Source organism: Camellia sinensis, chromosome 2 (genome assembly GCF_055761805.1).
Source record: "Camellia sinensis isolate YWXY chromosome 2, ASM5576180v1, whole genome shotgun sequence".
Taxonomy (NCBI): Eukaryota; Viridiplantae; Streptophyta; class Magnoliopsida; order Ericales; family Theaceae; genus Camellia; species Camellia sinensis.
In genome coordinates, this window is record NC_138962.1 from 171,323,023 (window position 1) to 171,337,152 (window position 14,130).

At 31.8% G+C, this 14,130-nt stretch overlaps 1 protein-coding gene across 2 annotated transcripts; it reads right to left on the bottom strand.

Annotated features, from left to right (window-relative positions):
* Positions 1-1,515: 1,515 nt before the first annotated feature.
* Positions 1,516-3,189, bottom strand: LOC114287049 (uncharacterized). 2 transcript variants are annotated; one of them, XM_028230316.2, is made up of 2 exons: positions 2,681-3,189; positions 1,516-1,873 (listed from the first exon to the last, which is right to left on the bottom strand). In XM_028230316.2, the coding sequence occupies exons 1-2, from the start codon at positions 3,071-3,073 to the stop codon at positions 1,676-1,678; spliced, it is 591 nt and encodes a 196-aa protein (XP_028086117.1). In that variant the 5' UTR covers positions 3,074-3,189; the 3' UTR covers positions 1,516-1,675. The 2 variants fall into 2 exon arrangements, with proteins under 2 accessions (XP_028086117.1, XP_082769745.1); XM_082913619.1 differs by having other exon boundaries at positions 1,739-1,873; positions 2,586-3,180.
* Between the last annotated feature and the right edge of the window lie 10,941 nt (positions 3,190-14,130).

Genomic DNA, 14,130 nt, shown 5'->3' on the forward strand with positions numbered 1-14,130 from the left:
CTTTGGACTCTCAAAAAAATCATAATATCATAATCACTCCTATATATAATTGGATACTAATAAAATATTTTAGTGTTTATGATAAGTAACAAATTATGTGCATGTATATATATAAACGTTTCAATTTCAACTCGGTTCCGTAATTATGAAACCACGACCTGAATCATGAAATGTAGTTAGCTTATTTTAAGAACTAGGACTAAATTGTGCATTGTCCAAACCAAACCAGATTGTGCAATTTGACCTGAATTAGACCGATTTGCAATTTTTCTCCTTTTTTTTTTCCTGTCCTGAAATACCCTTGATTCCCGAAGTATGAGCCCCAATACTAAGGGTGAATTACCAAAGCAATTAACCAGTATGAAAACCACTAAAAAGTAGGGTGAATTACACTAACAGTTTTTATAATTTGAGGTTCATGTTATTTTGGTCTATGATTTTTTAATTGTGATATATTTGACTTTGAATTTTGAATTTTGAATTTTATTTCAAATAAGGACAATTGAAAACCATTGCTTAATTTCAAGGGTAAAATCGTTAATTTGATATAACATAAACTAATTTGACAAAAATAAATGTCAAAAAAATATTTTTGATTTTTTAAAAATTATTTTTACCCACCAAAGATAAAATTATATAAAATTGATAAATTTACGCATTTATTTATTTATTTTACCAAATTAATTATTATTATGTGTTTGGATATGATCATGTAATGGGTGGTTGTTAGGCTTCTAATGTGTAATCGATATATTTAATATATGAAATGTTTTTAGTTTCGGATTTTTTGATTTAATAGATTGGTTTAATAATGATATTAAAGTTATCGCCACATTTGACTTTTGGAAAAATAGAAACTAATTTAATGAAAATAAAAATAACCAGACATGATTATCATCTAAACACATAATAAAAATTAATTTTGTAAAAATAAATAAATAAATAAATGTGTAAAAGACTTATCAATTTTACATAATTTTGTCTTTAGTAGGTAGAAATAATTTTTAAAAATTCAAAAAACATTTTTTTTGAATTTTTTTGAATTTAAGTGGGTAGAAATAATTTTATCTTTAGTGGCTTCGTTTGATAACTTTCACTTTTAGCTAAAAAGTCAAAAAGTCACTATAAATTGTCACATCATTCTCTTCATTTTTCTGCACAACTTTTCGTAAAAAATCAAAAAATTACTAAAATAACCTGTTCCTAAACGAGGCCTTAGGCCTCATTTGGGAATAGGCTAATTTAGTAACTTTTTGGCTATTTGGCTAAAAAAGTAGGTAAAAAAACTTATACGTTTGGGATAACTTTTTGACTAATTACGAAAAGATGTGCAAAAAGTAGAGAGAAAAGAGAATCTTTGACTTTTTGGTATGAGTTGTTGACTTTTTGGCTAAAATGATAACTTTTTGATTTTTTGGCTAAAAATGTAAGTCCAGTATGTTTAGTTCATAACACAATTTTTTGGCTAAATTTTCATCAAAAAATTATTTAAATTTATTCAAAAAATACCCTTGCTTTCATTATAAAATGTGGACATATATTCGAAACTATTTAAACATAAATTGAACAAATCAACAACTGAAATATTAAGGACTAAAACAATAAATACAAATCCCTTGGCAATCAACACTATGTTCAATCCTCTATGAAAAGGCAACAACTATTACCATTGTCTCTAGACCATAATTATTGAGGATAATAGGCATATATAAACTCCGGAGAGAGGGATAGCATAATTGGCAATGGGTTTGCTCTTCCCATAACTGACTCTGGCTTGACTCTTGTCGATCTCTTTCCTTTGCCTCGATAAAACAATTACAAAGTGCCCCTTGATCGTTGGGTTTGGGCTCTCTTGAGGTGGGCCTAACTCATCCTGCCATAATAGAGTGAATGAAGCGACATGATAGATATTTTAGTATTCACAACCATGTCGGCTAGTACTTGCATTAACCATTCTTCTCTCGAATGCACTGAAAAATCTAATGCTTATTTTTTGTTTTTGAGTCCGGTCTAAACTCTTTTTATGTAATCGAGTTGATTCTTACTGTGCTTAAGCTAAAGATTATGCTTGACTAATTTACAACGAGCTCAAACACTCTATTATTTAACTTTGACTTGACTCGTCCGGCTTGACTCGATTAGATTGATGACAAAATAAAGAATGATGTGGAACCAAAGTTTCAATTTGTTTGCATCCATATCTGTCATGTATTATATGTTTATCTACCAGACAGTTAATATTTGTATTGGTCAGATGTGTATAAGAACTCCCAACAAAACATTTAAAAAATACTAGAAACTTGTGAAAAAAAAATTGTATGCAACAATGTAAAGGAAATTAATAACTGGAAAATCCCTGCATTCATATTCGCAATGCCATTCCTATATATATATTTCATCACAGCAAAAATTCACATATATATATATATATATATATATATTAACACAATGTAGAGGTTCTAGCTCCCAAATATAGGGGCACACATGTAATGAAGCATGTAGCAAGAGACTAAATATAAGCCACATTACATTATATATGCATCAAAAGATGACAAAAATACTCATCCGTTTGATTGAAACCCTACATGGTCAATCTTAGGACCGGTTTTTTCCGGGACCCAGATCGCGGATCTCTCTTAACCTTGATCAAACGGCTCAAAACTCTTGCATAGTGACTCACCAGTCTTTTGCACTTCATTGATGATCCATCCAAGTCCTCATCATGCTGCTGCTTCACCACCATCTGAAGCTGCTGCTGCTGCTGCTTCTCTTCTGTGAAATGCTGCCCCAGTGGACTCCTCCCTTTGATCAGCTGTTTCAAGCTTTTGTGATGATCATTCTGATCTTTAATGGACTTCTCTTCTTCTTCTTCTTCTTCTTCTTTTTCTTCTCCTTCTCCTTCTTCTTCGTTGACACCGTCACTTTTTTTAGGGTTTTCTTTCTCTGGAGAGAAAGAGCTCGTCTTCTCGGGGCTCTGATCAGCTTCCATATGGAGATTCAATGGTTTTCTGGTTCTCTTTGACAAGTTAATATCATAGTGGGGTGGTTTGCTTGGATTGTACTCACTTCCCATTTGCTTAGCAGCTTCTGATTTAGTGCAAAAATAAAACTCCTGTTTTAATCACAAGTAGAAAAGAAATGGAAAAGAATGAAATCAACTACTATGAATGAATCAATGAATGTGAGTTTATTGAGAGGTTTGCATTGTGACCAATTTAAGAGTGTATTTTTTGGGCCATTGAAAAGGTGGAATGTCTATTTACTGATGGTTTACCTATCACTTCTACTGATTGATTAATTCTCCTATAATTGTAGGTAAAACAAACAATGACAAATTTCATTGTGTCCTAATGCACCATTTTTTATTTATTTATTTAAATTATTGGTATATGACATTACAGTAATGTCTCCAATGTATTACAATCATAATAAATAAAAAATATAATAGATAAATAATATAAATAATTTCTCAAAACGAGAGAGAGAGAAACTTCAAACAAATACACACAAAATAAGATTCATATGCTAATAAGCAAATTCAAGTCATTAATCTCATAGTGAAGTGCATAGGTCCTATCCAATGAGCTAGCCCTATTGGTTGTCCTAATGCACCATTGGATGGTGAAAAATTAACAATGTAACCTTCAAGCTGTACGCCAAACGAGAGAGTTGCCCTGTATCACAGTTTTTTTTATTTTATTTAAATTATTGATATATGATATTATAGTAATGTCTCCAATCAATTACAATCATAATAAATATAAAATATAACAGACAAATAATATAAATAATTTCTCAAAATAAGAGAGAGAAACTCCAAACAAATACACACAAAATAAGCTAGCCCTATTGGTTGTCCTAATGCACCATTAGATGGTGCAAAAATTAACAATGTAACCTTCAATCAAATTCAACACTTGCGTGGATCAACACAATAAATAGCACGGGTATATCTAGAACTTTGTAGTCTACTAGTGCATAAATAGAATACATAAAGTTTTACAAAAGAAAAAAATAAATAAATATAAGGGGATGGACCCACCTTTTGTCTTTCTTTCACAATTTTTATTTTTATTTTTTTTTATTTTTTATGTTTTATTTCTATATAATTAGCACAATTGAGAAAATATTGAATTATTAAGTTCTATATATATGTGCACACATCATTTGTTGTGTTGATTCACATAAAAATTGAAACAACTATTGAATTCATCTGGTAATATGTAACATTTATATATCATGTTCCTTATTCTAAGTAGCCACTTTGTTTTAGGTAGGTGATGTTGGTGCCTTCAAGTAGTTACCATTGAAACTAAGGCTATTTCTTTTTCATTGCTTTTTGTTTTAGCATTCAAGTGAAAAGTCATGCATAATGGGAGGGGCAAGAAAATTTCACATTATATCGATTTGGTGATTTTGAAAAGACTGCTAGCTGTTTTCCTCAAAAGGATATACAAATATCAATTATATATATATATATATATATACTTTGGGGTTTAGAAATTTGACTATTTTAATTAATTTTTTTCATTATTTTAAGTTGGTTAAAAAAGTCATGTTGGGGATGATAGTCAGTGTGTTTGGTTTGAGTTTTTTGGATTAAGTTTTTTAAAAATTGAGTTTTTTGGTTTTTGTATTTTTTTTATTTTTAGTGAATATTTTTAAAATTTTAAACATTTTTTTTACTTTTTTGGATGCACCCTACTTAGATGTATTTAAAAAGTAAAAAAATTGTGAAAAAATATTTTAAAAAATTAATAAATACATAAAACACAAAAAATGTACTGAATTTTTGTATTTTTTTTTGTATTTTTGGTATTTAGTGAATTTTTAAAAGATTTTTTTTACAATTTTTTTTTATTTTTTAGGTGTATTTATGTTAAGTGTGTCTAAAAAGTAAAAAAATTGCTTAAAATATTAAAAAAATTCAGTAAAAACAAAAAAATACGGAAAATAAGAAAGTAGAATTTTCTGAAAAATATATATATATTTTTAGATTGTGAATGAAAAAGTAAAATGATTATAATTTAAATATGATATTTTATCTTATTAACTATATAAGTTTATTTTATCTTTATTGATCATTTTAGCAAAAAAAAATCTCCCAATCCATGTTCCCAAACATAGAGAAAAGGCGTGCACACTCATATATACTGAAATCGAGAATTACACATTTATAGGTATTTGAATTTGGCAGTTGCACTGAAGGGCATTTATAGAAAACAAAAAATTATGGCATTTTATTTTCATACCAAGTTCATATAGACATGATATAATAGTATAGAGGGAAATTCTATAATATAGATATTGCTTCCAATTCAATTAGCCATATGAAATGGAATTTCCATCTGTTGATCTATCTATCTATACTATTATATATGTGAGTACATGACTTGATATTTAATAGTGTGGTGATTTCTTCTTCTGTTACGTGGTAAATTTTTCTATCCTAAAATAAAAAAATATTATTCAAAGGCATTAGTAAGATTTGAATCCAAGATCTTAGGTTTTATTAAGAACGCTCTTACCATTTAAACAACATACATAGGGGTGTTTTGACAAGTTGGTTAAAAACTGATTTTTTGACTTTTTTGTCTTTTAAGTAGGTAAAAAATGTGAGAGGTGATGTGACCCAAAATATGTTAGATTCCCAAATGAGCCCATATTATGATATTAATTTATTTATTATTTGTTTTTATACTTACTTATCTGAATTGCACACGCATTGCGTGTGCCACCCACTAGTATATATATACATATATAGGTCGGGCTTCTCTTTAGTCTATAAGATCTGGAGGTTGTTGTCCAGAATTGTGGGACCCAGCATAGGTCTCGTTTCGATAATCTAAACGGCTTATTTTGTAGAGCTCTTTAGGTATATTATCCATACAAAAAATCAAGTTGAACCGATAATTGTAATCTATTCAATTTATCATATTTGTTTCTAAATAAATGGACAGTATGTCTATTTTTAAAAATAAGCCGTCCTTTTTTTATTTTGTTTTGTGACAAATAAGATAAATTGAGCAAATTACGTTTATTGAATCAATTTAATTTTTTTTAATAGAATATATAAATAAAGGATCCTACAAAATAAGCGTTAGAATTATCAAACAGAACCCGTAATAAATTTCACAAGCCTAGATAACATCCTCCAATTCAGATCTAAACTAGAGGCAATTCGCCCTATATATAAAATAAATGCATAGCATGACCCTTCACCATATTTTTCCCTTAATACTGTAGACACTGAACATTAATTTGTTTGGTGAGATAACCAACATTACACACAACTTAAAACAATATCATCACTTTACTATTATAACCTCCAACAAAGACATAACACCTAATAAAGGGTATATTCTTTATATATAATTTGACACCAACGTAGGAAAAAAGAAGTGGGAATAAAACGAAAGTTAAAGCTGAAATGAAAAAATTGGAATCATCACAGTTAATTAAGTGGTTGCCTTCAAATTCCGAAACATATTGAAAACATAAGAAACATGTAGGTGCTGTTTGGTAACACTTACGTTTTCAGTTTTCTGTTTATATTTACAAAAATTTTAAAAACTCAAATAAAAACTTGTTTGGTAAAATTTTTGATTTATAAATCAGTGGTCTCAGTTTATAAATTTGGCCAAAAAATGAAAACACAAAAAATGTGTTTCCATTTTGAGTTTTCAATTTTTTTTTTTTACCACCCAACACTAGCCACCACCCGCCACCATTTTCCACCACCGTCTTCTGCCACCACCACCACCACCACCACCCACCACTCACCTGCCATCCACCCGCCACCACCCACCACTCACCACTACCATCCACCGCCCGCCACCACCACCTACTTGTCACCACCACTCACTACCTGCCACCACCACTATCCACCACTTGCCACCACCAACCACCCATCACCACCAGTCACCTGCCACTCACCCGCCGCCACCACCCACCACCCACCACTACCACCACCACCACCGTTACCCACCCACCTGCCACCACCACCCGCCACCCGCCACCACCACCCACTCGTTACCACCTATCACCCGCCACCGTCACCCACCCACCCACCCACCATCCGCCACCTACCCGTCACAACCCGCCATCCGCCACTCACCTACCACCCCCACCCGCCATCACCACCCGCCATCCGCCACCACCCGCCACTACCACCCACTCGTTACCACCCACCACCCGCCACCGTCACCCACCCATCCACCATTACCACCCGCCACCACCTAGCACCACCCGCCACCTACCCGCCACCACCAACTCGCTACCACCCGCCACCACCACCACCAACTCGCTACCACCCGCCACCATCACCCACCCACCCACCACCACCACCACCACTCGCCGCCACCACCACCCACCACCCACCACCCATTGTCACCACTTTGCACCACCGTCTTCCGCCGCCACTTGCTACCACTCGCAATTTCTCACTCTTTTTTATATTTTAAATTCTTTTTAAACATTTTGTCAATTACCAAACGCGTTTGTAGTTTATGTTTTTCTAAAAATAAACAAAAAATAAACTAAAACCAGTTTATAAAATTTTTGTAAATATAAACTGAAAACATAAACGTTACCAAACACACCCGTATAGTTTTCAAGAGCTTTCTTTGTTGTCTTTATTCGTATCATTTTTTAACCAATTTATAAAAAGTAAAGTGATGGAATTGTGTGTGGGTGCTTTTAAACAATAGAGCTATAATTTAAACAAGGAAATGTAAATTTCATCATTTTTTGTGTGTGTGTGTGTGTGTGTGTGTGTGTGTGTGTGTGTGTTTTTAGAGCAACCGAGGCCGTAGCATGGGGAGGTGTATCTTTTTATGACAAGACTTGAATTTTTGACCTTGTAAGGGATTGCAAGAATTTTGTCTAACTCGATTAGCTCGAAGTGATTATATTCATTTGCTAAAGCTATAATTTGATTAGACTTCAAAAATTCAACTCCAATAGAACTATAATTTGGCTGGATCTCAAAAATTCAACTCCAATAGGTCATATTTTGTGTCAAATATGATTCAAGATTTGTTTCAAGTCAATTTTTTTATTTTTTTTTGGTTGCATTTGGAGCCCACAAAAATAGCTCTAACTAAACTTTTTCTCTATATTTCTCCTACACTATAGGAGCAATATTACTGAAAACACCAGTTTGGCACTGTAGGTAGCTGAAAACTAGTTTTGAAATTGTTATTTTAAGAATGATTGACTTCACACAATAAAAATGAAAATGTGTGGGTATTTTTTTTTTTTTTTGGGTGGATAAATTACATTGACCCCTTTGAAATTTATGATAATTAGAGAGACCACTTTTAAGATTTTGAAATGACACTAACCTCTCTTTTTAGTGTTGTTGATTGGATGTTGTTAAAGAAAAGGGAATTTCTATTTACACAACACATATTTACCTCTTTACACTTTCCACTTGAGATAAAATTTTTCCCTCAATTTTATTCATGTGTGAAATTACTTTTAAGGACAAAAGATAAAAATTAAATAAATTTGGTTATTTCTTTACACCTATTGCACTTCAATCCATACTTTTAGTCTTTTCTCATTTTTTCTTCTTTACTATATATCTACTTTCAAAAAGTGAAAATTATAATGTTTTGATCATAAAAGAACGTAATATACAAATAAATCGTGATGAAGGACCAACAAAAAAGTAAAATAGTAAGTTTTTTTTTAAATTATATTTTATGTTTTCGTTTCGTTTTTTAAGAGGGCTATTCGATTTTTGTTTGGTGCATCAGAACTGAACAAAATCAAATGACTCGAAACTACACTGTCGAACAAAAAATACTTATCTAGTAATTCATTGCCAAACAAAAAATACTTGCTCAGTAACCTACTACTAAACAAAAAATACATGTCCAGTAACTAACTGTTAAACATTTTCAGTTTCACTAGCCTAACATTTTTATTTTTATTTTTTTATTTTTTTGCTTTGAAGGATTATGCTACTATTCATTATAGTAAGGCTAGTAGTGAATTGTTAATAAACTATAGTCATGAATTCATTAGAGATAACATTTGTTACATTTATCTACTTTCTGGTCATCCAGTACTTCCTAAAGCAAGTAATTAGATTCGTTTTCATCACTCTGTGTATGAATAGATGAGAGAAATCATATACTAGCCGTATTGATCAATTTCATGCACTTGTCAGCCTTGATGTAGTGACTATCGAAACTATCAACATAGATGGATTGTGGCAACATCTCAGTGTGTTTTTATAGATATTTGTATTGACATATTTGACGATATTTGTATTGATTTTTATTTTTTATGTTTTTATAGACGTTCGTACACTTCAAGTCTTTATGGATGCTTGATAGTTTAATAAAAGTGAATTTGTAAACGTGCAGCAACAGATGGCTATACAAATCTAATTTGTTTGGCAATATGATACCGAAAAAATCCAAATTGTTTGGCAATGTATAGCTTAGGCCCATTATAAATTTAGAAGAAAAAATTATGTTTCAAGGAAAGTGAAATGACTGGACAAATATAGTTGTTCGGTAACATAACATTAGAGTAATTCAAAAAGAATATGTGTAATAAAAAAAAAAAATTTATAAGGGTTTAATTTAGGATTAGTTTTGATATTATAAAGAGTGTAATGAAAATTTCAATTATTTTAAAAAATGTAATGAAGAAATAGGTATAAAGAGATAAATTGTGGTGTAATTAGAATTTCCTAAACAAAAGTGACTTGTTACATTTTTGCCCTTATAATTGAATGATTGACGCCTCATCTAATTGTTTCTGTAGAGTGAGGCCAACTCGTTTCTTGTTGTATTTTTTTAAAAGAAAGTGAAAGGCTAACTCATTGTTTTTCCCTTTTTTTTTTGGGGCGGGTGAGACTTTGTGGTTGAGATTTGAAAAAGTAGATGGTAACCCTATCATTCACTTTGTCAAGTGTAGGTTTGAATCATATGATTTATCAATATATATACGGTGATTAAATTGAAGCCTAGAAAGCCATTTGATCCAATTTGCAGCAGAGATGCTAAAATTTCCAATTTTAACTACAAATGACTTATTTTCTTACACATGCCTTGACTCAATAAACTTTTCAAATGCCTTTAGGCATTCCACATGGCGTAAATTAAGTAAATTCTTATTTTTTAATTAAATACACAAGCTTGATAATAATACTTAACCCTTTTGGTCCTACCCTCCTCATCAGATGATCTAATGTAGCCCCAGTCTCTACACAATCAACTTTATTATATCTTTTTTGGTCTGAACTTTTACCAATTAACCTAAAATCAATTAGTTTTAGACCTATTATCAGCGATTAGCCTGTAGAAGATGGACTTCTTGGCCTCATAACCTAACAATCCCTCCCCAAAAGAACCACCATTGTTTCCTTTCACAGGGATATAGGGCTCTAATACCACAAGTTCGTCGAGAATTCAAGCTTTATACTTAGACGAAAACGTTACATATCCATAAAATAAACTTTCATAATTTAACCGACAATGACGTGATATAATAGATGTCAATTTTTTATTTATCACATACTCAACATATAGGGTTCTACTACTTTATCACATCATTGTTAGTAAATTTAAAATTATAAATAAATTATGAGTCTCTAACATTTTTCTATGCGATAATAAACTAATCAATAATAATCATAATAATAATAATAATAAAACATAGTCTTATATACCTTGAGCCATGTAGTTATGTTGAATAGAACACCACATTTTATTGTTGCTTTAGGGGTTGTTTGGGGTGTCCTAAATAAGTGTACTTTTTGTCTTTTTAGACTAAAAAGTTGAGGTTGAAAATATGAATGTTTGGGTTAACTTTTTGACTTTTTATGGAAAAATGTGTAATAAAAAATTGTAAAAATTGGTTTGTAGGAGAAAATTAGAATTGGAAGTTGTGCAGCCGTAATTGCTGACTTTTGGTGAATAGTAATAACTTTTTAACTTTTTGAGTAACTTTTTGACTTTTTAACTTTTTTGAGACTTCCCAAACTTGGCCTTAGTCTCCACTCCAAAAGCTAATTTAACCTTCACACCGACAAATATTGAGCAGATTACAAATTTTCTCTCTCCTTGGTCATTTTTTTAATACTAGTTTTCTCTTGGTGATTAGATGAAAAGTTTGTAGGAAAAAATTGTATATGTTGCATATAAATAGAGTGTGGGAAAAGCTTTACACTTAATAATAAGACTACTAATTTTATTTTTTTCTAAATGAAGATCAAATGTATCTATCTTGGGGAAGATTTGATTTATTTTGAATTACGGTGGAAGATCTGATTCATTTTGAATTCTTTAATTTGGAATTAAAAAGCTTATATTTATCTGTTATGAGTAGACAATCCATTTCCCGTCGTTATTTTTATGGTATTATATCTCATCGTATCATATTTAATTATGCAATATTTGATGTTAAATTTAATAATTATGATAGTCTTTGTTGTATTGTTTACTATATCTTTCTTAACTTGGTTAGTTATTAGATTGGTTTTTAGAGTTTTTATAACTATTGGACTATAATTCTAAATATAATTCTTTTCATATTTTTCTACCAATTAAAAAAGAAAAAAAATATTCCATGAACATTCATGATTTGTTCTTTAGATTTTATAAGCATTTTAATGTGATAGTGGGAATGCATTTAAGATTCACAAAGTCACATAGGTTCCATGAATCACTTTAATATGATCATTAAAGTCAATTAAAAATCCACGAATATATCAATTATGGTCATTAGTAATGATGAGTTTCATGAATCAAACATTCTTTCACTTGCCTAATGAACAGTTACATATTTGATTCCAAATTAGATGTACGTACCCACTTAAATAAGACAACCATTCTTAACCTTAATTCTTATAAACATGGCAGTTACATATCATTAGTTCCCGAAGTTTGAATAAGGTCATAGAGGATAGGCCATCATTAGAGATCTTTCTAAAAATGTTATAATTTAATAATCATGATTTACAAGTGCAAATGTCCATTTTTAATCAAAATAATAAAATAAAATAAAATCTCACACAATGCCAAATCAATATGCTCATTTATATGTCCTATCATAAGAGATAGAAAGAATGTCTTGTAATTTATTATAAGGTAAAAATTGATAATAAAAAAGTATAAGCCAAAACACCTTTTAACTAGTTTTCTAAATAATCAATTTTTTTTCCCTTAACTTATTTAAGTTATTTTTGTATTGGGCAAATTTCACTTTACTACTTGTGGTTTGGGTTATGTGCGGTTTACCTCCTAACGTTTAAAAATAATCATATAATCCCCACGTGATTTGTGAACCAAAACACACCGTTAGCCTTTTCATTTAAGTTAACTGCCAGTGACATTGATGCGCTGATTTGGTGAGTAAGCCATTGTTTAAGACATAAATACTCTTTTCATATATTCAAATTTACAAAAGAATGCTATTGTTCTTTCTCTCAATTTTGATTTTGATACAAATCTTTCTCTTTCTGTTCTTTCTCTCTATTTTTTTTACACAGATCTTCCTCTCTACTGTATACTATCTCTTTTCCCCTTTCCCCTTCTAGTTCTCTCTCCGACATCTATATACTTACATTTTATCTTGTGAATGAACTTTGAATTTGTGATTTTTTTTTTGTTCTGTTATACATGGTGTATGTATATATGCATGCATATATATATATATATATATATAACCTAACACCACCACTAATTTTAATTATTGCATTTTTTGTATGTAATTTTTAATGAAAAGCATTTATGTATTAATTAATATAATGTATCACCACCATTTTGTATTTAGTTTCCACAATTTCTGAATTCAATCTTAATGAAAAGCACACCACCACCATTTCTATACACAAGGTAATCTTATTAAAAAAAAATAGAAATTACACACATACACATACATGTAAATATATACAAATATACTATTAATATACGAAGTTACGTATTTGCAAGCGAACTAGTGAAGTGTTCATGACTGTGCAACCCACTAGTAAGGGAAGTCATGGATGAATTGAATCTTTAATAACACACAAATCTCACATGGGTCTTATGGGGGCCGAATAAATGTGTGCTCAGAAGAGGTTCAAGCAGGACACCTAGAATGCTGGTGAGGCTAACTCGGCGTGGCCAAACCCATTTGAACAAGAACAAGGCCAAGTAGAATCCAGCCTGTGGCTGAGTATGCCGAAAAAGCTTCTGACGTACCTGGGGGTCCCAGACATGATGATGAAAAGTGATGTTGAGAAGGTGGGCCCTTGGAGAACAATATAAAAGTGAGAAGCATCAGCTGAAGAGGGGTATATGAGAATACACAAGATAACTTGAAATAGAAGTAAAGTAGAGAGGATACTGACTTGTCCGTCGGAATGCTAATTCTGGCACCCCCGACCGGAGTGTTCATCCCTTTTTTAGGTAGCAATCAGAGGATCAAGAACGTCTAACTGGATCCAAGAGTATTTCCAAACCACTTTACCACAATTGGCGCCGTTTGTGGAAATACTCAAATGCGTCCATGGCAGGCGTAATGGATGATCTTTCAATACTTGCTGATGATGTTACACCAAGGGATGACATTACTCCAAGAAACATGCTTGGACCAGAGAATATCACCGCGCGACGGGCCCTAAACTTCGCCCCAGTAGCTCAAACCTCACCCTTAACTTCTTTGCAGGAGACTGTGCAAACGATCATGGATCAAGCAAAACGAAACGAGTAGCATTTGGAAGATATGATGGATAAGAACGAACGCTTATGTAAGGAATTGGCCCTAGAGTTAGCCAAATCCCAACAGGCCGTATGTCATGATTGGGGTCGATCCCCAAAAAAGAAGAAGGATGATTGACGACGTCGACTTTGGAAACATGATAGTGGCAGTGATTTTGACTCGCCATCTTAAGAACTCAGAAAGAAGGGGCGAGTTGATGTATCCAACTCATCCGAAGGAAGTCCATATGTGCGGCACAAGCGAGGTAAAGAAAGTGATGGTTCGGATGAAGAAGAAAGGCACGACCCTTTCGTACGACGCATTGCAAGGGCTGTGCTGCCTAAAAAGTTCGAAACATCGACATTTACCCTATACGATGGAAAATCAAGTCCCACAAACCACATTCGTCATTACAAACAAGCGATG

Bases quoted from the DNA above. Each gene is read 5' to 3' on its own strand.
- LOC114287049 (XM_028230316.2), bottom strand. From the start codon at position 3,073: ATGGGAAGTGAGTACAATCCAAGCAAACCACCCCACTATGATATTAAC. The intron at 1,874-2,680 runs GTGAGTCACTAT...CTATTATGGCAG, and splicing joins CAATGAAGTGCAAAAGACTG to GATGAGTTAGGCCCACCTCA.